General features: G+C 47.1%; 1 protein-coding gene across 4 annotated transcripts in view; it reads right to left on the bottom strand.

Annotated features, from left to right (window-relative positions):
• Positions 1-13,724: 13,724 nt before the first annotated feature.
• ZNF827 (zinc finger protein 827) overlaps positions 13,725-24,007 on the bottom strand; it is a 186,844-nt gene continuing 176,561 nt past the window's right edge. For 2 of the 4 annotated variants that reach the window (XM_065904478.1, XM_065904480.1), the window contains exons 12-14: positions 21,705-21,896; positions 21,166-21,343; positions 13,725-17,654 (exon numbers count right to left, since the gene is read on the bottom strand). In XM_065904478.1, coding sequence (XP_065760550.1) covers positions 16,826-17,654; positions 21,166-21,343; positions 21,705-21,896 — 1,199 coding nt within the window. In that variant the 3' untranslated portion in view covers positions 13,725-16,825. Of the gene's footprint in view, positions 17,655-19,147; positions 19,181-21,152; positions 21,344-21,704; positions 21,897-24,007 lie in introns of all 4 variants that reach the window. The other 2 variants (XM_065904481.1, XM_065904482.1) reach the window with 2 other exon arrangements.

Consider the following 24,007-nt stretch of genomic DNA (forward strand, 5'->3'; position numbering starts at 1 on the left):
AGATGCAAACAGGATTTATTCTTCCATAAACATAGTCGTTGGGTCAGTTTTTATTTATCATGTGTCTGTCTTACCTTTTGGACAGCACAAAAGATGGTTACTAAACATTTTAAACTATGAAGAATATAGATGTTAGCATTAAAGGTCCAAGTTCTCCTAGGAGGTTTGGATTGTGTGTGGGCTGTTTCTTCCACCTCTGATATACACGCTAACGTGGTTTCTGTGAATTGACAATAAGCATATGCAGCCTGTAAACTGAATTACTCACTCTCCTGACTGAACAGTGATTAGGGCTTGAGTGGACTTCACTGGTAGCTCAGCTGGTGAAGAGTCCACCGGGAATGCAGGAGACCCTGGTTCAATTCCTGGGTTGGGAAGATCCCAGGAGAAGGGATAGGCTACTCCACTCCAGCATTCATGGGCTTCCCTGGTGGCTCAGTGGTAAAGCACCCACCCACAACGTGGGAGACCTGGGTTTGATTTCTGGGTTGGGAAGACCCCTTGGAGGAGGGCATGGCAAGCCACTCCAGTATTCTGGCCTGGAGAATCCCCATAGACAGAGGAGCCTGGCAGGCAACTGTCCATGGGGTTGCACAGAGTCGGAGATGATTGAGCGACTTAGCACACAGCACACAGGGCTTGAGGAGCCCCACTAACCATGCAGCCCCAGTGCCCAGACAGATTCGGACCTCCTTGTTGACAGACGCTAGTGGTACTCTCACTGGCATTTGAGACTGGCCTAGGTAAGGGGAAATGCAGTATATCCTGTGAATACCATTTTGATGTGTCATCCTTTTCAGGTCACTCCATACACAGCAACTGAACTTTGGAGGTAGATGCCTGCTGGTCTTGGGTTAGCACCAAGGTGGGAATGAATTCTCAAGTGGTAGAAGCCGATCAGGGTTCGCTCTGCTGACCTCTGCTCTTCTAGACTGAGGAATTGTTCTTCGGAGATTCTCTCGGTCCACCCAGGGATTTGATGTGTGACGTGGGGAGAGAGATTTGGGAAAGGCGCCAACATAGCACTGATTATCAACAATAGGACCTCAGAGCAAGTGAAGACAAAGGATGTGATCAAAATTAAGATCAGAGTCTTGTTTTTTTTAACTTTCATAATACAGATTTTATTTTTTTTTATTTTTATTTTTTCCATTTATTTTTATTAGTTGGAGGCTAATTACTTTACAGTATTGTAGTGGTTTTTGCCATACACTGACATGAATCAGTCATGGATTTACATGTGTTCCCCATCCTGATCCCCCCTCCCGCCTCCCTCTCCATCCCGTCCCTCTGGGTCTTCCCAGTGCACCAGCCCTGAGCACTTGTCTCATGCATCCCACCTGGGCTGGTGATCTCTTTCACCCTTGATAATATACTTGTTTCAATGCTGTTCTCTCTTAACATCCCACCCTCACCTTCTCCCACAGAGTCCAAAAGTCTGTTCTATACATCTGTGTCTCTTTCTGTTTTGCATATAGGGTTATCGTAACCATCTTTTAAAATTCCATATATATGCGTTAGTATACTGTATTGGTCTTTATCTTTCTGGCTTTCTTCACTCTGTATAATGGGCTCCTGTTTCATCCATCTCATTAGAACTGGTTCAAATGGATTCTTTTTAATGGCTGAGTAATATTCCATAGTGTATATGTACCACAGCTTCCTTATCCATTCATCTGCTGATGGGCATCTAGGTTGCTTCCATGTCCTGGCTATTATAAACAGTGCTGCGATGAACATTGGGGTGCACGTGTCTCTTTCAGATCTGGTTTCCTCGGTGTGTATGCCCAGGAGTGGGATTGCTGGGTCATATGGCAGTTCTATTTCCAGTTTTTTAAGGAATCTCCGCACTGTTCTCCATAGTGGCTGTCCTAGTTTGCATTCCCACCAACAGTGTAAGAGGGTTCCCTTTTCTCCACACCCTCTCCAGCATTTATTGCTTGCAGACTTTTGGATAGCAGCCATCCTGACTGGCATGTAATGGTACCTCATTGTGGTTTTGATTTGCATTTCTCTGATAATGAGTGATGTTGAGTCTTCTATTTTTAATGAGCGATCTGTGATGATCTTTTATTTATTTTTGCCTTGCGGCCCTATGGGACCTTAGTTCCCTGATCAGGGATCGAACTGGCATTCTTTGCATTGGAAGCTCAGAGTCTTAGCCACTGGACCGCTAGCGAAGTTCCTCAGAGCCTTCTGAGAATGTAGGGCAAACAGTGAAAACCATTCATGTGGATCATCAAGGGAATTGGGTGTTTCTTCAAGCTGCCATTAGCATTTCTTCTTTTCTGGAGTGCAAGATTTCCTCCACTTTCTGTGTAACCACTGTTCTATCTGTCTCCAGGGAGGGGCATGTTTTCCAAATTATAGGTCTCTCCTGCCTTCCTACAAAAAAAAAAAAAAGAAAAGAAAAAGAAAAAATGACAGTGAGGTTTTTAAAACTGTGCTTTACTGAAAAAGAACCATGCATTTGCTTTAAATTTTCAGGATACTATATTTTCAATTTTTGGTTACTCTATAATTGTGTCTTCTCTCTGAATTTCCTACACTTTCTTTCATCTTCCCACCAACATTTATGTTAAACAATGAATGCTCTATACATTCGTGGGTAAAGACGCTTCTGGAATTTGGTCCCCATGAAGAGAATCCAATTTTGTTTATCATTATTTTTTAATAACTTAAAAAGTATTTATTTGGCTGCACCAGGTCTTACTTGCAGCATGCAGAATCTTTAGCTGCGAACTCTTAGTTGCAGAGTGTGGGATCTAGTTCCCTGACCAGGGATTGAATCCAGGCCCCCTGCATTGAGAGTTCAAGTCTTAGCCACTGAACCAACAAGGAACTCCTGAGAATCTAATTTTAAAGGGAGAAATTCTGAAATAATCACCACCCCTTGTCTGGAAAATTTACGTGTTCATAGAACAGCATTTGTAAAAGCAGGCCTACCTCCAGAGAAACATGTGACAAGTATCTGGCAGATGCCATCACTGTAATAATGTACTCCCCTTAAAAACCCTTCCATTTTCACTTGCTCTAATTTACTGCTTTAATGGAAGAGCCCGCCATGGTGACACATACACTTTTGTTTGTCAAAGTGTGAGGCCCTGCCAGATGGTCTTCTTCAGAAGAAACGCTTTCAATATGATAATGTTTATATTTGTGTTTCTGGCATGAATTAATAATTTTCTCATGATATTTAATAAGAAACAGATTATTTCATTTCCAACTCATAAAACCCTGTGCCTTTCTTTCCATTATGTCTGATGAGAGTTATTTTCTTCCTGTTGGCAAAGGTGGCAGTGGGTAGGAGCAGGGTCGCTAAATTGTAGCTCTTTTGCCTCAACTGGAGTGTGTACAGCCCAGAAGGGCTGGAGATACACTGCTCCATATAAAGATGGACTTTGCAGTGCAGCAGAAAGCGACAGTAAGGGTAGCATGAGACCAGGCCTCCAACATAAACGATCTCTTTTAAGTTTCAAGATTAGACCCCCGTGGTCTAGTATTCTGGATGTTGGTAACTGAGTCTGTCCTCTCTGGCCATATCCATCACGTTTTGTTTTGTTTTATTAAAGTTAGTCCCTTGGACTGCAAGGAGACCAAACCAGTCTGTCCTAAAGGAAATCAACTCTGAACATTCACTGGAAGGACTGAAGCTGAAGCTGAAGCTCCAATACTTTGGCCACCTGATACAAAGAGCTGACTCTTTGGAAAAGACCCTGATGCTGGGAAAGATTGAAGGCAGGAGGAGAAGGGGATGACAGAGGATGAGATGGTTGGATGGCATCACCAACTCAATGGACATGAATTTGAGCAAACTCCAGGAGATGGTGAAGAACAGGGAAGCCTGGAGTGCTGCAGTCCATGGGGTCACAAAGAGTCAGACAGGACTGAGGGACTGAACACAACAAAACTTATTTTATTTATTCATTTTTAATTGGAGGATAATTGTTTTACAGTGTTGTATTGGTTTGTTGTTATTTTTTTTTTTAATTAAAAAAAAATTTTGACCACACCATGTAGCCCGAGGGACCTTCATTACCCAACCAAGAATTGAACCTGTACCTCCTGCAGCAGATGCACAGAGTCTTAACCACTAGACCCCCAGGGAAGTCCCTCCATCATGTTTTTAAAGAAACCTATCATATTACCTTCTAACCCTGTAACTTTTCACTCTGGAGTCCTTATCTTATCAGTCTGGGCATAGTGGAAAGGTGGGAGCAGGAATGACTTTCCATCCTTCGACTATTTTTTTTTTCAATTCTCCAGACTCTTGTAATTTAGTGTGCTGTGTGTACTTGGTCACTCAGTCATGTGTGACTCTTTGCGACCCCACGGACTGTAGCCCCCCAGGCTCCTCTGTCCATGGGATTCTCCAGGCAAGAATACTGGAGACGGTTGCCATTCCCTTCTCCAGAGGATCTTACCAACCCAGGGATCGAACCTGGCTTCTGCTTTGCAGGCAGACTCTTTACCGTCTGAGCTAGAGGGAAGTTGTATTTAGAAGTACTCCTGAATTTTACCCACGCGGTTCATTTCCCATGGATGTCTTTGACTGACAGAAACTTGTCCAGGCAGACAGCAAGAGCAGGGCATGAAGACAGACCGGATGCACCTCAAAGGAGGAATTATACCAAAAAATGATGTGGAAAATTGGTGTGGAGTGTGGCTGGGATTGTAGATTATTCTCTTCTTCGAAGGACTGTGAAGTGGGGGTCAGGAGAGGTTAGGGCTCCCCGAGAGGGAAGGGAGGGTTCAGTATCTTTGGGCAAGTATGAGGCACGTGTGATTTTTTTCTTTCACTATCAAACTTCATAGGGCTTCCCTGATGGCTCAGTGGTAAAGAACTCACCTGCCAATGCAGGAGATGCGGGTTCAATCTCTGGGTCGGGAAGATCCCTGGAGAAGGAAGTAGCCACTCACTCCAGTATTCTTGCCTGGGAAACCCCGTGGACAGAGGCATCTGGTGGGCTACAGTCCATGGAGTCGCAAAGAGTTGGACCCAATTCAATGACTAAACAATAACAACCAAACCTGATACAAGGGCAGACTCTTCTCTTTGTCACCAGCTGCTTACCAGCAATTCATTCTGGAACATGTGGCAATTTGGTTTCCACCCCTAACCTGTCACTGCATCGTGAAAGATCACCAAGGGCTGGCAGATCAAGGTCAAGGCTGTGGGATTCAACCTCAACCTCCTCTTCCTTAGGGATTTCACTCAGAGGGCCCTCTCACCACAGCTCCCCTGGAAGCACCGTGCTCGGCCGTGACTTCTCTGATTGCCGCTCTTTGGTCTCCCGTGCTGCCTCCCCCTCCTTCCCCTGGGAAGTCGGCATCTCCCAAGGTTCTGTCTGTGGTGCATGTGCTGTTGCTCTTGCTGCCATGGTGTTATCACCGGCCCCCCTGGCTCCAAAAACCACCTTCGGGCCCACAAGCCTGATCATGAGCTTTGTCTGAGCTCTAGAATAATAACATTTTCCACAACCTTTATGACCCAGGAATGACCTACTCAGAGAGGAAATTACTTCTGGATCCTAGGCAAGGATGCCGAGGCCCTGCACCCAGATGTTAAGAGGGGAAAGGCAGGAGAGATTTATAAAATACTTGGCAGATAAAATGAACAGGACTTTGATGCATTAGCTGTCCAAAGAAAGGGAACAAGAGAAAGGAAGAGGAGAGATAGAAGGGGCAAAGTTGACCCCTGTAGCTCAGGTAACTTGGAGGGTGGGTGTCCCTTATTGATCTAGAGCAGTGGTCCTCAACCTTTTTGGCACCATGGACTGGTTTTGTGGAAGACACTTTTTCCACTGACTGGGGGTGGGGGGATGGTTTGAGGAAGATTCAAGCGCATTACATTTGTCGTGCACTTCTATTATTATGACCTCAGCTCCACCATGGATCATCAGGCATTAGATCGCAGAGGCATTAGATCGCAGAGGTTGGGGACCCCTGGTCTAAAGAGCACGCGGTTAGGCGGCACATCTCAGGGAGAAGACGGTGGTTTCAGTTTAGCATATCTGAACCATGTCTCTCTGCCCGTTTTGTCCTCCTTCCCTGTAGCACTGCTAGAATTATCTTCCTAAAATACAGGTCAGATCCTGCCATTCTCCTCAATTTTTTTTTTCTTAGTTCTTGTTAACTAGAGAGTCATTTAGATGTTCAGACTCCTTAACAAGGGATTCAGAGCCCTACACAAGCTGGCTTTGTTTGGTTTCATTATCATCTTCTAGCACAACAGAACCCACCATGCAGTTTCTCACCTTCTTGCTTTTCCTCAAGCTGTTCTCTCAATCTGGAATGCCCTCCCCACTCTTCCCGCCTCGGAGAATCCTACTCAGTCTTGAGACTGCAGTTGGCTTTCTCCATTCCCCAGAAAGCCTCCTGTCACCCTGGTGGTGAGTAGTCGCTCTTTATTCAATATTTCTATAGCAATACATGCGTATTTTCTTCCTGCTATTATAGTGCCTTTGCTCAAGTGTGCGTTTTTTCTGTGGGTTGGCAAACACTTTAAAAAGGGCCTCCCAGGTGGCTCAGTGGTAAAGAATCTGCCTGCAATGCAGGAGATGTGGGTTCCATCCCTGGGTCAGGAAGATCCCCGGGAGGAGGAAATGGCAACCCACTCCAGTATTCTTGCCTGGAGAATCGCATGGACAGAGGAGCCTGGCGGGCTACATAGGGTTGCAGAAGAGTCGGACATGGCTTAGTGACTGAGCACAGCCCAGCCCAGCAGATGCCTATATTTAGGGACTGTGTCTCATTTATCTCTGTTTCTTCCCAGCTGCCAACACTTGACTCCCCACATATCAATTGCTCACTAAATAATGAAAGAAAAGCGAGAAATTGGTCAAGGTTAGAGTGGAAGTGGACTCTGGGGTATGGGGGAAGAAGTGATGGGTTGTGTAGGCTTGCTTTAGAACCTGGCGACGGGGATGGAAACTCTGGGTTGTGGAGAATAGGTGCAGAGGATAATAATGAGGGAGGCAGTGGATTATGGGTAATGTGAGGGGTTCACATATAAAGATAGGATCCCATGAGCCAAATCATTGTGAAAGTATTACTCCCTGAGTCGTGTCCAACTCTTTGTGACCCCATGGAATGTAGTCTGCCAGGCTGCTCTGTCCATGGAGTTTTCCAAGCGAGAATACTTGGGTTGCCATTCCCTTCTCTAGGGGATCTTCCCAACCTAAGGATCAAACCCAGGTCTCCTGCATTGCAGGCAGATTCTTTACCATCTGAACCACCAGGAAGCCCCACAAAATCCTGGGTGAACACAATTTAGCCTACCTTATGGGCAGACAGGTCAAATTATAACGTCCCTTCATCAACAGGGAATTTTTATTCTGCCCATTTAAAAAGACACATAGCCTCGTCATGTAACCAAAACCCTTGCATATTTGGTGATGGCTGCTGTGTCTTTGTCTGATGCCGTTAAAGAGATGGGACCTTGACCAATAGTATGATGATGACCCATTGCCATGCCCATTTATTTAATTGTAGAAAAGATAGGCAAGAAGGTGTTTTATTAATAAGATTTCTTCGACCTTTAATTATTCTTTTCACATGATACTCTTTCATTAGCCTGTATTTATTTTTAGCAGCAGAAAGGAAGAATGAAAAATATTATCTTTTAATAGTGTGAATCCCGGAATAAAACAATTCGTGGTCTTCCCTCTGGCTGCTCTCACACAAATGCAAGTCTATTATGTTTATATCTGCACTGAACGCTGTGCGTGTTGTCTGCGCATGCTCTGTGTAACCACGCTTAGCCCAGTCTTAGTAAAAGGACTGCCAGCTGTGGGTTCTTGGTGTTGTTTTGTCTCTCGGTCGTGTCTGACTCTTTGGCAACCCCATGGACTGTGGCCCACCAGGCTCCTCTGTTCAAGGGATTCTCCAGGCAAGAATACTAGAGTGGGTTGCCATTTCCTTCTCCAGGGGATCCTGAATTGGCAGTCTTTACAGCTGAGCCACCAGGTAAAGCCCAGCTGTGGGTTACAGGTGGGAAAAAAAAAAGATGAAATACCTTGACCATTTCAATTCTCAATTGGGGGCTTCCCTGGTAGTCCAGTGGTTAAGATGCACCTTGCAGTTTAAGGGACACTGGTTGACTCCTGGTCCAGGAAGATCCCACACGACCGTGGAGCAAGCCAGCCCGTGGAGCATGACTCGGAGCCCACACACTGCGGCCCCTGCAGCCGGCGCGCCCAGAGCCCAGCGCCGCAACAAGAGAAGCCCACACACCGCAAGGAGCAGCAGCCCCTTCTTCACAGTGGAGAAGGCCGTGCGCAGCCAGGAGCTGAAATAAACAAGTAAATCTTTACAGAAGTTTTCAATTACTATTTTCCACGAGAGCAGATACCTCCCTGTTCAGCCCCACACTCGCTCCTCTGGGAGGTTCAAGTATAAAGAGAACGCCGGGTGAATGCAGCGCCTTTATCCTCAGATGAGTTATGGCTGCCAGCGCCTTCGTTGGACCAGCTTTCGTGATCAGTTAGGCCCTGTGAGAGCCTCCAGGATGCCTTTGCTTGGGCTTGAGGCTGGCCGCGAGGCCTGAGGCGCGGCTGCTTCGTGTGGCTCTCGCGTGTCTCTCCCGGTCCAGGGGGCTCTCTGAGGTGGGGCACCGCCCATGTCCCTCTCAAGCAATTCCCTCTCAGTCAAGTCCCAGAAGGAGTCAGTCTCATTAGAGAAGTCGAAAGGGGAATCCAGAGGAGGGAGGGCTCTAAAGAGACTTTATAGTTTCTCTCTGGCTATACAGGTGGGAGAGCCTTTATTACCTGCTTCTCAGGCCCACCTCTTTCCTTCCGAAACACCACAAGCCAGCACTGTCTCAGTTCCTCCCAGCTCCCAGTGGGGGAAGGGAGAAGGTCAACAAGCTAACCTCATAGGTTGGATGTACAGCCAACGTTGGTTTAGAGGCTAGTAAAGGGATGTCAACGTTTATGGCACATATGACTATCTTAGATACCTATGGCTCTGCCTCTCACAGGCTTACCTGCTTTTTCCAGCCTTTGCTGCAGCAACGGTCAGGTGTGGTTGACAACAGCTCTTCAACAATCTCTCACATTCTGCACCAGTGGCGGCTTTGCCGCCTCTGTGGCTGGCTGTGGGGAACTTCTCCGTCATTCCTAATCACGGGCAAAGCCGGAAGTGTGAGGGAACTGACACTGCGGCCACTCTGGCCCCTTCTGCCTTCTCTCATGTGACTTGTCAATCCTGAGACACTTTTACACAGCTCCTCAGGAGGTTCCCACGGTGACTGAATCCGGTTGCTCACTGCAGTGACTATCTTGCCAAAGCGCCCTGGATTGGCTTTCCCCTCTTATCAGCTTCACTCTTTCTAGTTTCCCACTTTTGTTTCTGGAATTACTTCCGAAAATAAATCTCAGCGTTCACTTTTTTAGGGGAACCTGGAAAATACCAAGATAAAAGAAGGGAAAGTGAAAGTGAAGTTGCTCAGTCGTGTCCAACTCTTTGCAACCCCGTGGACTGTAGCCTACCAGGCTCCTCTCTCCATGGGATTCTCCAGGCAAGAATACTGGAGTGGGTTGGCATTTTCTTCTCCAGGGGCTCTTCCCGACCCGGGGATCAAACCTGGGTCTCCCGCATTGCAGGCAGATGCTTTAACCTCTGAGCCACCAGGGAAGCCCCTAAAAAAAGAAGGGGGCAGACTATAAATGCTGATCAAACTCATTGTGTGGAGAATGTTCTAATAGACCTTCTATTTGAAGAGGGACATAGGGAATGAGGCGGCGTGATTGTCCTCTGCAATACACACTGAGAAGTCTGTGGACCACTAATTAGAAATTGCAGTTAAAAAGAAAAGAACTCTAAAGCCAGGTGATGACATTTCCTATCTAGAAATCTTTGAGACTGGAGAGACATCATTCTGGAATTCAGGCTGGAGGATGGCTAGATAAATGTCCCTGGTGCTAGCCCCATTTTTGCTCTTGGTCTTACTTGTCTGATGAGGGGCATAGGTCAGTAATTTTCCTGTATCTCTGGAAAGCACGTGTAGTCTTTCCATCCAATGAAAGTGCCTGTGAGCATTGATAATGTGCTTAGAGTCCTTGGGTCCAGAGTCGTTCTGAACAAGTGGCAAAATGAGAATAATATATTCTTTATGATAAAACTAAAGTGTCTTTCATTACCTATTAAAGCCGTTTGCTCTTCTCCAGAAAACACCTGACACCTGGTTGGCAGAGAGCTTTCACCTGGTGGAGGTTGGAAGCAAGTGGTGGGAAAAGGAGGAGGTGGAGTTAGAGAGATGATGATGGCCAAGGCAAAACCTTTTCATCCCACCTGGCTACCCCCAACTCATCTAAGCAGATTAAGTACCCATACTTAGGTGAAGCTTTTTTTTTTTTTTTTTGGTGGTGGTGTTTAATTGCTAAGTTGTGTCCGACTCTGCAACCCCGTGGATTGCAGCCCACCAAGCTCCTCTGTCCTTGGGATTTTCCAGGCAAGAATACTGGAGTGGGTTGCCATTTCTTTCTCCAAGGGGTCGTCCCAACCCAGCGATCTAACCCACCTTCCCTGCTTGGCAGGCAAACTCTTTACCATCTGAGCCACCTGGGAAGCCCGAGCCACCCTCAAGATGACTGCAAACAATCCAAGCATGATGCCTAATGTTTAATCAGAAGACACACATTTTAGATCTCCCCAATTCTGAAGTGGGCAAAAAAATATTTTTAGGCATTGTTTTCTCCCTTAAGTCTGTTGTGGCTTGAAAATGTTGAGGTGCCATTTTTGCTATAACTGCCTTGCGAGGATTCTGTTTGTGACCACTTTTGCTTCAGATTGACTTTTGCTTGTTCATAAAGAGTCATGGAATCATCATACATGTTATCTGTTAGGGTGGGAAGGGATCTTAGAGATCTAGTTCAATCTTCCTTTTTATAAAGTGCTTCCTAGTCAGACTTCAAATTCAGGTGATCTAACTCCACGGGAATGTGTTTTATGGTTGGAAAACCTTCTCTGTCATCCAGACATTCTCACTAAAGAGGCTGGAAGGCCACCTCTAGGGACTGGTGTAGGCGAAAATAATTGAAGTATGAACTGAGATAGATTCTCTGCTCAAGTTCTATAATTCTGTTGAAAACGAATTGACTTACACTTACCTTAACTCCATCAGAAAAGAATTCCAATTCAATATAGCAATTGACTTTCCCTTTCTCCTTTGCAGCTCCTACCAACATAAGCAGGATTTACATTTTCCTATTTTACAGATCCAGCTGGCAAGAATTATGGATGGGAGAACAGCTAACTCATAGAGAAGAGGCCCTGATGGATACCCTCAGACCATTCAGACCTTGGACAGAAGAATGGGCCCCTTGGTCCACAGAACCACACTTTATTTACCCTGGGGGCCAGCATTATGGGCATTTGCTTTCTTAGTGAATTGTAATTACTTGCAAAATAAACCTCATTTTTGTGTGGGATTCTTTTGTTCTGAGAGCCCTATATGTTAAGAGTGTTGCTGGGGTCTCTTGAACATCTGAGGTCGGTGACACCTTGGAATGCAGTCTGAATCCCAAGAGTATTCCTATGATTTTTGCTCACAGGTCCTAAGGCACTGTTGGGAAGGATTCCAGTTTTACCTTCTCTTAGTGGGCTTTTCAGGTGGTGCTGGTAGTAAGGAATCTGCCTGCCGAGACAGGAGATGTGGTTTCCATCCCTGGGTTGCGAAGATCCCCTGGGGGAGGGCATGGCAACCCACTCCAGTATTCTTCCCTGGAAAATCCCATGGACAGAGGAACCTGGTGGGCTACAGTCCATGGGGGTCACAGAATCGGACATGACTGAAGCAACTTGGCATGCACGAATGAAAAAGCTGATGAAGTTATGTTTATTTTGTATGCGCCCCCGGGCTGCTTATGAACCACTTCGAACAGATGAAATCACCCAGCTGCTGTCCCCTCCCACTGCTCCCTCCCCTTCTATGAGTTACCCCTAAGGACTGAAAGTACTGAGGTGACTTGATTGTGTGTTTGGGCCACTAAGGAGATGTGCCTTCGGCTGCAAATCCTTCACGAGCCCCCTGTGACCTTTGGCAGCAAGGGGCTCTCATGTGACGCTTCTGACTGTGGGTATGGAGGTATCAGTGGTCATCAGCCTTGACATCTCTCCTTGTTCCCATGACCGGCCCTGTGGCTCTCTGAAATGGTCAAGGACAGTTTCTGGTGTCCACCATACGGGACCAGTCAGCTGTAGACACACTATAGAAAACATGGCCTTGAGTCTTAGCGTACAGTCTATTTAACATAACAGTAGTAAAAGGATGTATGATGTTGGATGAAATCCCAACAGGGGCCACATAGCTGGGTGGAGGTGCCGGGTCCCTGAGCATGGATCTGAGTAAATGAGGATGGAAGAGGATGAGGTCTGTCCTGTCCTGGATGGCTCCAATCCCATCCACTTTTCAACATTACTGAAAGCTCATTAGCAGGGGAAACAATTACCAAACTGATGATTATTTTCTTTCTATTTCTGGCTTTTCTCAACCAAAGGGAAAATGTGAGGTAGATGTGAAATTTAAGGGAAAAAAATACACACACAAAATGAGATATGTCTGCCTGTGGTGCTAGCAAAAAGCGAAGTCTGACTTACTTTAATGTTTTCAATAAACACCAACCATCCCCCGACACAACTGAGTATTTGAATCAAGGGAGAGAAGATTATTCAGCCACCTAAGACAGTTACTGGATGAAAACATGAAGGGGAGTATAGTGTCTGATTAATGATTGGCCATTTTCAAAGTGGCTTCTCCTATATTATCTCGTTTTATAAAAAGTCAATTTCATCTTTTAAATGTTAAAGTGAAGCAGTTTGTAATTTCTTGCAAGTAAAGGATGTTAATAAGCAAGTTGTGAACCAGCGAATTCTTCTGCTGCCTTGTATTTTTCATCGACCATCACAGATTCACGGGGAAGCTCTAACAGAACTTTAAAATGGGGTTTTAAAACATTGCTTGCATTTACCAGTGTGCTTGCTTGCTGTCACTCGCGCTTGCTCTCTCTCCTTGGGGCTCAGTTTCTTTCTCCAGTACCTTCCTTTGAATGGGGAGCTAGTACTTGCATTTGGATAGATTATTATTTAGCTTATAAAACAAACCACTTTAATTACAGTTCTTATAGTTGCTAGACTTCATTAAGACAAACAATTACTCATCTGTAGTTCCCTCTTCGGCTATGGGGTCACATAAAATGCTGTGAAGCAGGAGAGGGTAAGGCTGGTGTACACTTTCCAAAGTCACCAAGTATTTTCTGGAAGAAGCCCGCTTGCAGCTGTACTGATGGATGAGACGGTCTCAATACCAATGGCCTTGAATGATTTACATAATAGCAATTTGCATTAGAACCATGGCTGTTCAAAACTTGCATTTTGCAATAGCTGTAACTAGCAGTGAACACTTCCTAGGGCTTTCTTGGTGGCTCAGACAGTAAAGAATCTGCCTGCAGTACAGGAGATCTGAGTTCAGTCCCTGGGTTGGGAAGATCCCCTGGAGAAAGGAATGGCAACCCACTCCAGTATTCTTGCCTGGAGAATTCATGGACAGAGGAGCCTGGTGGGCTACAGTCCACGGGGTCGCAAAGAGTCACACGTGACTTGGCGACTAAACTTACCTAAAATACACTGAAATTCGAATATCAGAACACAGCAAGACAAAACTCAGATTAACAAGTAGCCAAGAATGGCACCCAAGAAAGAAAAAGAAACAAAAGTATAGCCAACCTTTTTTTTTTTTTAATTAGAGTATATTATACTTCCAAACTGGATACACTAGAAATTGGCAATGCAACATAAGATGCAAAGGAATATACCAGTTACTGTCAAAATGACCCTGTACAGCCTTGTAATGCAAAAAGCTTTATACAATACAAATTTTCAGTAATGTACATAAACCTTGACAGTATGATCATCTGAACATAATACGAGGAGTTAAAAAAAGGAGAGAAGAAAGTGCAGAGAAGTCTAACTGTATCACTATATGGAAAAATAAGCTAGCTTTCATTGAAGAATGCATAGTGAAAACAGAATCAAAGTTAGTTGGCAGGTGACTATCTCAAAGACATTAGTGTTTTACGCGGAAAGGATATCTATGGAATACATCCTTCCCTGAGTATCAAACTGCAAACCAAATTCAGGGGTATGTATTACCTCAGTGGAATCTGAAAAATGCTGTAGATTTTTCTTTATTAATAACAATAATAATAATATAAAAAGTCAAACAAACTCCAAACACACCTTTTCTCACTCAGAAAACTTTTATAATTTACCAGAAAGATTGATGACTCTTTCCAAAGTGCTAAAAAAGTTGCCCAATTACATTAAGCATCACTAAGTCATTCAAATACAAGTTCAGTGGCACACATCTGAGCGGTAACCGTCTCCTTCCAACACCCCTCTTGATCTTGAAAGTTTTACCCTAGGACCTCGTATTGCACAAGTGGCACACTGTGAAATCCGCCGTCCCGTCAGGGCCACCCTTCAGGTTTTTAACCTGCCGCGGCTCACGTGGGGCTCGCCCTCCTGCCAGCCTCTGTGGGTCCCCATGGCCCTCCTTCCTGTCATCACTGAACTTGTAATTGTGAAAAGCACGTGGTTAGCCAAGTGGCACATTCTCCATTACATGGGGGTAAAGATGTGACTTGAAAAAAACACCAACCCACCCACAAGTCCAGTATTCTTGGAGTGTGTTGTCCATACCTGTCTATAGCGCCTTTGCCCGAGGCACTGTATGCCATGTCTGACCGAGGCGACGGTGTATGACATGTCAAACGTGGCCAGGAACAGACATCTCTGCTGGAGAGGGACCCAGGGTGCGGGAGCTTCCCGCCCTCGCTGGCTCAGCCTCCCTGCCCCCCGGGGACAACTCCGTAGTGTAAACAGGTTTGCCAGGGCTGGATGACTGGCGAGGGAAGCGCAGCATACCTGCTGGGTCTGGGGGAGGAAGGGTGGGTGTGGGCAGGACCTTGGTGTGGACAGAGGTACAGACTTCCGGCTTCCTGTAGAACGGTGCAAGGGGGAGCTTTCGGTGAAGCAAACCCACTAGGGGAAGAAAATTCGGGATGCTTTTATTTCCCTCTGGATGAAACAGATGGGGAAAAAAAAAAAAAACCCCACCTCTAGGGTAACACATGATGGAAAACAGCAACGCAGTAAGAAAGCATTCCTCCTGTACACCGGTTCTTCAACAGATAAATAATATATAAACTTTTATATTCCAAACTTCCCATTATCATACAAAGCACATTTCTTCCTGCTCTTTTAGCCTGTTTCATACTGGAAATTCTGTTGTCTTAAAAATACAAGCCATTAACATGTTTCGCCAAAGATTCTTTCCTTCTTTTTACATCACCCCTGACTTTTTAAGAATAGTGAGGGGTTGTACAACCAATCCACACCTGCTTCTTGCTGCAATAAAGTGCTGCACATAAGTTGCCATTTTAATGACCACAAAAGAAGAGCTTTAAATAAGTATAAAGTTAGCCTCCTAGCAGGTTATATCTACCAGGCGTTAACAAAATGGAATACAGAATTACTAATAACATGGAGAACACCACTATAGCCAGACAATTTGCAAACACAATGGAAACGTCTCAGGGGCATAAACTGAATGGTAGGACTAAACAGCACCTTTTTGTTGGGTTGTTATATGTCAAAGAGGTTATGACAGAAGTTTCAAACATACAGTCTACTCATTCCATAAAAAAGGTACATTTTCTTCCTTTTAGTTTACTTTTTTTGCAGATGAGAAACAAAAACTAGTGCAAGACCAAAGCACTGTGCAAAACTGCTGTTTCTATTTTTTTTTTTTTTTTTAGTCTGAGCATTTATACCCAGAATCTATCCAAACCCCTTTTAATCTCCTTGGCTGGATTTATCAACCATAAAAATTTTCACTCATACATTTTTTTTTTCTTTTCCTGCAAACAAATGGTAACCACTGACTTAATACATCACATATATATATATATATTTAATCTGCCCTTAAAAAATGATGCACTGTGTGTGTACCATACACATTGCATACGTATGGACACACACACAAATCACACTTGAGTTTTGTGATGTTGGCTGCAGTGCTGCAAGCTATTTCTTCCAGGTAGGGGCTCTCGATTGCTCTCTTCATAACCAGAGATGCGAGCACAAGATCTCCAGGACTCTGGCGAAATCGCAGGCAGCACTGAGCTGTCTACCATTCCTTCATCGAGTAAGCACCAGGCCCTACCCCTCTGCAGCCACAAAATAGAGAGGGGAAAGGTGATGAAGGAGCTCCGGGAGCGACTGCAGCGCATGAACCACCCAGGAGGGCAAACAACGTTCATCGCTGTGAAAGAAGCCAGTACAAAGAAGGTGCAAATGTCATGGCACGTGACACACGGCTGTCTCTTTCCGAATCCACAAACGCCCACATGCCCCATTCGCCCAACAGAAAACAAAATGCACCGGTATGGAAGCTTACAAGTGCTGACTGCTATTAAGGACACTCTCTTTAGGGTTTAACAAGACAGGTTTCCTTTCAAAGTAAGGAGAAGGGCCGAGAGTGGGAGCGGGTGGCTGGGAGGCATGCCTCTGAAGGTAGACTATATAGTAGGTCACCTCTCTGAAGATTGGCTAAAGCAGCTTTCAGGTCAATGCAAAGGTGTACACACAGAGCCAGTTCTCTATTCCTTACTAAAGATATACAGTACAGGTGGTTCAGACCCGGGCGGGTCTGTAGGTTTCTGCAGCAATGTACGCCTGCTGGGGTTGTGTTTTAAGTTTCGTGGGTTTTGTCTGTTTCTGTCTGTCTCTGTCTCTCGGTTTTTGGTACGGAGCCCGGCTGCGCTCAGACGGTCTCGGCTCTCTCTCTCAGTCCCAGGTAGGCGAGGAAGGAGTGTTTGGGCGAGGGGATGCTGGGCGGCGCAGTCTGAGGTCGGGGAGGGTGGAATGTGAGATCCAACTGGTTCCTAGGGTATAGCATCGTCAAGGGAATGAGATGGGCGAAATCCGAGTTCCGGTACTTGTCAAAGCGCAGAGGGGAGCCGTTCAAGGGCATGGCCTTGAGTGCCAGGTTGGGCTCGGAGCCGCCGCCGCCTCCGCCGTGGGCGGCCGACAGGGCCACGGTCTGCAGGGCCTGCGAGGCGGACATGACCGACAGCGGAGACAGCAGGTGGCGGGTGCTCCCGACCACCAGCAGCGGGGCCCCGGGGCCTCCGGCTTCCTGGGAGGCCGGGGCCGGGCCCTTCTTGTCCTCCTCCGGGCTGTCCGCGCTCTGATGCTTCTTGACGTGGCGGCTGAAGACGAAGGGATGAGTGGTCTTGAACAGGCACTCTTCGCAGCTGAAGGTCTGGCGCGGGGCGTGCTTCAGCTTCTTGTGCAGGTTGAGATTGTCCTTGCGTTTGCAGCTGTAGCTGCACTGGTCACAGTGGAAGGGCCGCTCCCCGGTGTGCACGCGCACGTGCTCGATGAGCTTGTTGGCGGTCTTGGACAGGTAGCCGCACTGGTCGCACTTGTAGTGGTTGCCCAGGCGATGCGCGCGGGTGTGCGTCTCCAGCTCCAGCTGGTTGGCCTTCACCGTCTGGCAGATCCGGCACTTGTACTCCATCTTGTAGTGGGTCTTCACGTGGCACTCCATGGCGGCAGGGCGGTTGGTGGAATAAATGCAGAATGGGCACCTGCCGGGGGAGGGGGGGAAGCAAGGACGGGAGAGGGTCAGCCCCGCGGGGTCCGGGAGGTACCCTCCCCGGCTGATCCCCGCCTCGCCAGCCTGCCCTCGGCCGCCCTCCCAGCTCCAAGACCCGACCTGCCCCCTGCCCAACCCGGCCCTGCCACCTCCTGGGGACCCTCGGTGGCTCTGCTGCAGACAGAGCCATCCCTTAGCTTGCTCAGGGGGTGCGGGGTGGGGTGGGGGGGTCTCCTGGCTGCACCAGCGGATGCCAGCCCCCAGAAAGGGGAGCAGAGCCAGTGCCGGGTTGGAGGGGGGCGCCCAGCTAAGCTGTTCTCCCCTCCAGGACCCCCCGCCCGGCCCCTCGGAGCCCTCCCCGCCTCCCACCAGCTGCGGCCGAGGGCTCACCCTCAAGACCTCCCCTCTAGATGGGAGCAACACAAAGAATCGACTTTTCATGCACCACATCAAGCACACGCAGAAAGGCTCAGAGTTTTGAAGAACAGCTTATAGGGGAGAGCTACCTCCAGCAGAGAGTCGTAGGGGTCAGAATCGTGCTGATTAAAGGGTGGTTAGGATTGAGAAGGCCTGTGTGTGTGTGTGTGTCTGCGTGTGGGAGCAAGTGTGCTGTAGCTACAGAGATCTGGACTCCTAAAACCTGTCTCTCCTACAGCACTGGGTCTCTCTCCACCAGGGAGGGGAGGTGAGAAGCATCACTGGGGCTCAGGAGAAGGAGACCCAACCACCCGCCTGTCTAGGAATGAGGGATCGGGGCGAGGGAGACAGCTGCTATCTGGATCTTGAAGACATCATTAATGCATTATTAATGATTAATGTTATTACATCATGGAAATAATAGTCATCCAAAGGGACCATAAGTTCTCAGCGGGCAGGACTCCCCTTCCTTCTGCATTCTCTGCAGTGCTCGGTAGAGAAGCCCATAGCGGGCACGGATGCCTTACTGGACTGGTCTCTACAAGTCGTTTAGGCAGATTCTAGCAGGGCCGATTGCAGGCCCAGCTCCGTCACCTGATGGGCGGGCTGTGCCCCGGGACAAAGTCTGGGCCTCTCCATCCTAGGCAGTGAGGCTACGCTGCCCCCGGGCCCCCTGGCTGTCCAGAGGGGCACGGAGGGCAAGGGAGGGGCAGGTTCACAGAGGTTGCTGAGCGTCGCTCTGTAGAAGCTGCCGGGCTCAAGTCGGTGGTTGGTATGATGGCTGTAGCGTGTATGCCCTCTTTACCAAGAGGATGCAAATGCAAAAGTGGCTGCCTCGGCTCTGGACTGGCGCCTGCAAGGGCAGGGCCCGGGAGTGAACTGTCCCCGGAGGGTTTGGAGAGGATTTCAGCAGAGCCCAACACACCCAGTGCCCGTGCACTGCTCCTCAGCACCAAGCCCGCCGTTAGCCTCGGAACCTCAGCTCACAGAAGAGTGCACGCAAGAGAACTATAAAGCCCATTCCCAGGTCAGGTGCACACACAACCCCTACGCCAAGCTGGGCCTTACCTAGAGGAGTCTGAAACTCACCACTGTCCTGAGCTACGGCAAAAGAAAAATAATAGTATAATCTTATTTGATCTGCATTATGAACAGGATATAGAGTACAAGCAGTCCCATCACAGAAAAGCAATTTAGACATCGGCAGTCTGTTTCACGTTAAGGATGTTTCTGTGACCCACGGCTCAATCTTTCTTTCGCTGCTCAGGCAGAGGGAAAGGGTTTTCTATGTTCCCGTTATTTATCGTAAAGGCACTCTCTGACAAATTACTTCTCTGAGATGGTGAAGGGGAAACAAAAACAGAAAAGACTCACTGTATAGCCAGAAGGCATTAGCAATTTTGTCAAAGTATTCTTCTACTTGGTCAGCCTAGAACATAAACTATTACACAGGGGACCGTTACCACTGCATGGGAAGTCTACACCTGCAAAAGCATCAGGGTTCACTCGGCATCCTCGCCAGTGGGTCAGGCTTGGGAACTCCTTAGGTCCCCAAGGAAAGGGGGTTCTAGCTGGCAAAGCCACAACTGGCTGGGGCCGCAGGTAATGGGCGTGACTGGGCTTCTAGGAAGGGCAGCGGGCACGAAACCAACCAAGGAAATACATGGCTTTTTAAAAAATTCGTATGCTAACATTTAGAGGGGGACAGTGGGAATAAACCACATCGAATTCCCAGATGAGCACGTGCTAGGCATTTCCCATTTACTGGTAGTCTTGAATGATCATCGCCCCACTCCCCTTCCTCTTACCCTCCCCCCACCCCACCTAATCAGCCCCAAGAGTGAACCAAAATGGGATCTGACGGTGGGTGCCACTTCCTCTGTCTGGGGGAGTGTTTGAGGAGGGCTCCCCTGACCGGGCAAGAGCCTAGGGACTCCCCCCTGCATTGCCCCCGACACTTGACTCCCGAGCTCCCGCTGGGTCGCTCCACCCCTCGCCCGTTCAGGACAGTCATGCCACCTCTCTTGGCAAGCTGTGAGTTTCAAAGATAAACGTGTTTTTAAAAACAAAAGGTGTTCTTGTTCCTGTGTTAAGTAAAATGTCATTTTTCATTCTTTTAATTACACCATCAGTTCAGCTAAACATGAATAATTATGCTTTGGAAATGGTGTGTCTTTCTGTGCCCAGTGACAGATGCTTCTTTCTCTTTCTTAGAACACAAGTGCCTTGTGAACGGGGCCTCTGATTTCAGAAGTGCCAGGAAGATTAAACTCTGGTAGAGCTCGGACGTACATTTCCCGAGGGTGGAATTATGTTTTATTCCTTGTTTGCCCTTTAGCACCTATTATCAAGCCAGACACACAGCGTGTTTTGATAATAATGGATGGGTCTCTCTTCTGACCAGAGGGCTTGTTGCAAATGTTGGTTAATGATGACGCTCATTGTCTAGGTCTTTGGGGATCTGCGAAGGACATGTGACCGGAGGTGTCAGATCTCACGAAGGCGACACCAGTGAGATCCCAATTCCAGCTCCTGGGAAGGCATAAGGCATATTTGCAGGAAGACACGAGGCACGTGATCTCTGCACGAAAAGAGTTGCCTCTTGCCTGTTCACACAGGCAAGTATCCGATATCTGGAGACGGGTGTGGTTGGGGTAGTTGTAGTGCTTATTTAAAAGACTTGTGGCAAATCATCTAAAAAATAGAGATGGTGAAGTGCAGTGACAGTGTAATGATTTGCACGTGCAGACACGTCATAACCCCTCAGTCCCTTACGATCCAGTCTGAACGGAACTCAAGTGGTGTAGGCTGAGTTTACTCTTGCATACCCGCGTTGGGCTGCTTCAGCGAGTTGGCTGTCTTGGGGAATGGGAGTCTCGTGCTGACATCTGCTGACGCCCTGGGGGACAGGTCTAATTCCTATCCAGCTAAGGGCAGCAGAGGTGTGCCCGACTAATGTCCCCGCCCAGGCCAAGCTCCTCCTCTCCATGACCCCAGACACCTTCAGGGGAGGGGACGGGGCGGGGATGGAGGCAGGGTGTTCAATAAAACAACACAGTAAAAGGTTCTGTACTTGCTTTCCTTACTTCAGCCCACCGGTGGGGACAGTGTGGCATTTCTTATGCTCCAGCAGCTGTTCGGGGGTCTTCATGAACTTGTGGCACACGTCACACTCAAACATCCGGGTGATGAGGTGGATCTGCAGATGGCGCTCAAACATGTTCTTCGTCTTGCAGACAAAGTTGCAAAACACGCATTCGAACCCTGCAAGGACCGAGGCTGGGTGTAGGGGTGCAGGGGGCAGGGGGAGAGGAGGGTAGGAGTGGGACGGGGACCACCCTCCTCCTTCTCTTTCCCTCCAGCTACACTCTTCCAGGCACCGTGCCCTGCATTGCTGAGCTAAAATGAGTTAAAGACACAGACTTGGAATCAATGTCACGCTCCCCATCCTTTCATTCCATTCCATATACCGATGCAAACCAAGTAAAAAAACCGTATGCAAATTTTAGAGGCTATGTCTAATATCTGTTTCCCAACATCACTTCTCTCCAGGGCTTTATCTCAAGACGGGGTCATCCCTGTGGAGTGGATAGGACTGAGTAGACCAGCCCATCTCCTTCCGTACCTTTCTCTGGTTTTTCTTCACTGTTCAGGGAGGGCTGGCTCCCAGGCATGACAGAGATGACCAGCAGGTTGTTACCACTCTTGTTCTTCTGAGAGCTGTCTGAATCGTCTTTGCTGTTGGCTGAATCACTCAGAGCTGAGAGGGATGAGGAAGAAGGGCTATTTGATTCACTGGGGGTCTTCCTGTCTTCCCCTGAAAAATTAAGAAAAACAAACCAGGTCTGTTATTTAGGAGATGAAAACCCTAGAATAATAGCAATCATGGGTGGGGGAGAGTTGGGGCCTCCTGGCTGCACCTTCATTCAGGAAGCACACGTTGAGGTTTCCTGCTTTACTAGTGCTGGGTCCCAGGTTCCAGTCACCTATGGTGATGACACATATGGTTCCTGTGCCAAGAGTAGATATTCAATTGGCAAGTATTTATTGGGGTCCTATAATAATAATTTAAATTATAGCTAAGATGAATGTGTTACCGTGTTCTAGGAACTGTGTCATGCTTTAAATGCATGATCTCGTTTTAGCCTCTCAAAAATCAAACAAGCCAGGACTATCATCATCCTCATTTTAGACTCGGGAAGGGAGGCGCAGCCAGGCTAATGCGGCCTCGGTGGCGTGGCTCTAAGTGCTGGACCACGCTTCACCTGGTCTGATTCTAGTGCCTATGCTCCTCATTAGGGCACTGGGCTCTCCCTCAAAGCCAGTAGTAAACAAATCAAGAGACCAAGAAAATCTAGCGTCAGGAGACTTCTGCTTCTCTTCAAGATAGAGTGCTAGAGATTGGATTGACCACTGCTACTGAAACAATGAAAAAAAACAGACAAAGTTTATCAAACAATAATCTTCACAACACTGGACATAAGGCAATGAGGAGTGACCCCTGCAAGACAGGGAAGAAAAGAGGTGCGCCCTAGGACTGCCCTGCTTCCCGCCTTGAGTAACTTCACCATCCAGGCTGTGGTGCAGGGATGGGGAATCACCTGTCAGACTCACCGAACTGTGGAGGGAGAGCTGAGGCTCTGAGATTAACACGCCCGGACTTTGCAGGATAGAGCACCAGAGAGGAAAGAGAGGCATAGGAGGAGAACCCGGGGATCCGCAGATGGTCCCCCAAGGACACTCAGAAGAGTCGGGATCAGAGCACGCGTGTGAGGAAACCACCCCAAGTTAAAGGGGAAAAAGCCATCTGACAGGCTTAAAGATCAGTGTCTGTTTCCACTAGACAAATTAGAAAAGCTCATAATTCTCAAGGTGTTGGGTAGAAAAACAAGGAAGATCTTTTACTAGTGGGTAATGACTTAACTGCTCCAGACTTGCCTAACAAATCATAAGAGCAAAACCTGAAAAGATCAAAGTTGCCAAATAATTCTAAGACAAAAGTCAAGAGTATTTATAGGAACATAAAGTATACAGCACCCAACAAGGTAACCATCACAATGTCTGACATCAAACAAAGATGATCAGGCATGCCAGGAAACAAGAAGACACTACCCAAAGACAGAAAGAATAATCGACCAATCAAAACTTACCAGGAACTGACAAAGTTGTTAGAATTTACAGAAAATGACATAAGAGCACTTATTGTAACTGTATTCTATATGTTCAGAAAGTTAAGTGGAGATAGAAACGATATAAAAAAGACCCAATCCAAATTCCGAGAGATGAAAATCATAGTGTCTGAGATGAAAAACAGACTGGATGGGATTATTAGTGACTTAGACATGGCAGAAGAAAAGATGAGTGAACTTGAAGATAATCGCAATAGAAATGGTCTGAAATGAAACAGAGAGAAAAAAGAATCACAAAAATGAAAAAAGCATCAGTGAGCTGTGGGATGCCTGCTGGTAGCTTAACATAAGTTCCACTGAAGTTCCTAACTGGGTGGGGAGGGCAGAAAAAATGCTTGAAAAGACAAAAATTTTTCCAAATTCGAGGAAAAGCCGTCAATCTACAGACCCAAGAAGCATAATGAATTCTAAGCATAAGAGAGATAAAGAAGTCCATACCAAGAGACATCATAATCAAATAGCTCAAAGTGAGTGATAAAGAAAAGAGCCTAAAAGCAGCCAGAGGAAAAAAGCTACATTGTATGCAGAGGAACAACAGTAAGTGTGATGGCAGATTTCTCACTGGAAGCGATGCAAGGGAGAAGTAATGAAGTGACCTCTTTAAAGCGCTGAAAGAAACTGTCAACCTGAAACTTTATACCCAGTGAGAATAGGCCTCAAAAATGGAGGCGAAAAGGACTTCCCTGGTGGTCCAGTGGTTAAGATTCTGTGCTTCCACTTCAGGGGTCATGGGTTCAAT

Source organism: Muntiacus reevesi, chromosome 13 (genome assembly GCF_963930625.1).
Source record: "Muntiacus reevesi chromosome 13, mMunRee1.1, whole genome shotgun sequence".
In the NCBI taxonomy this organism is placed as follows: Eukaryota; Metazoa; Chordata; class Mammalia; order Artiodactyla; family Cervidae; genus Muntiacus; species Muntiacus reevesi.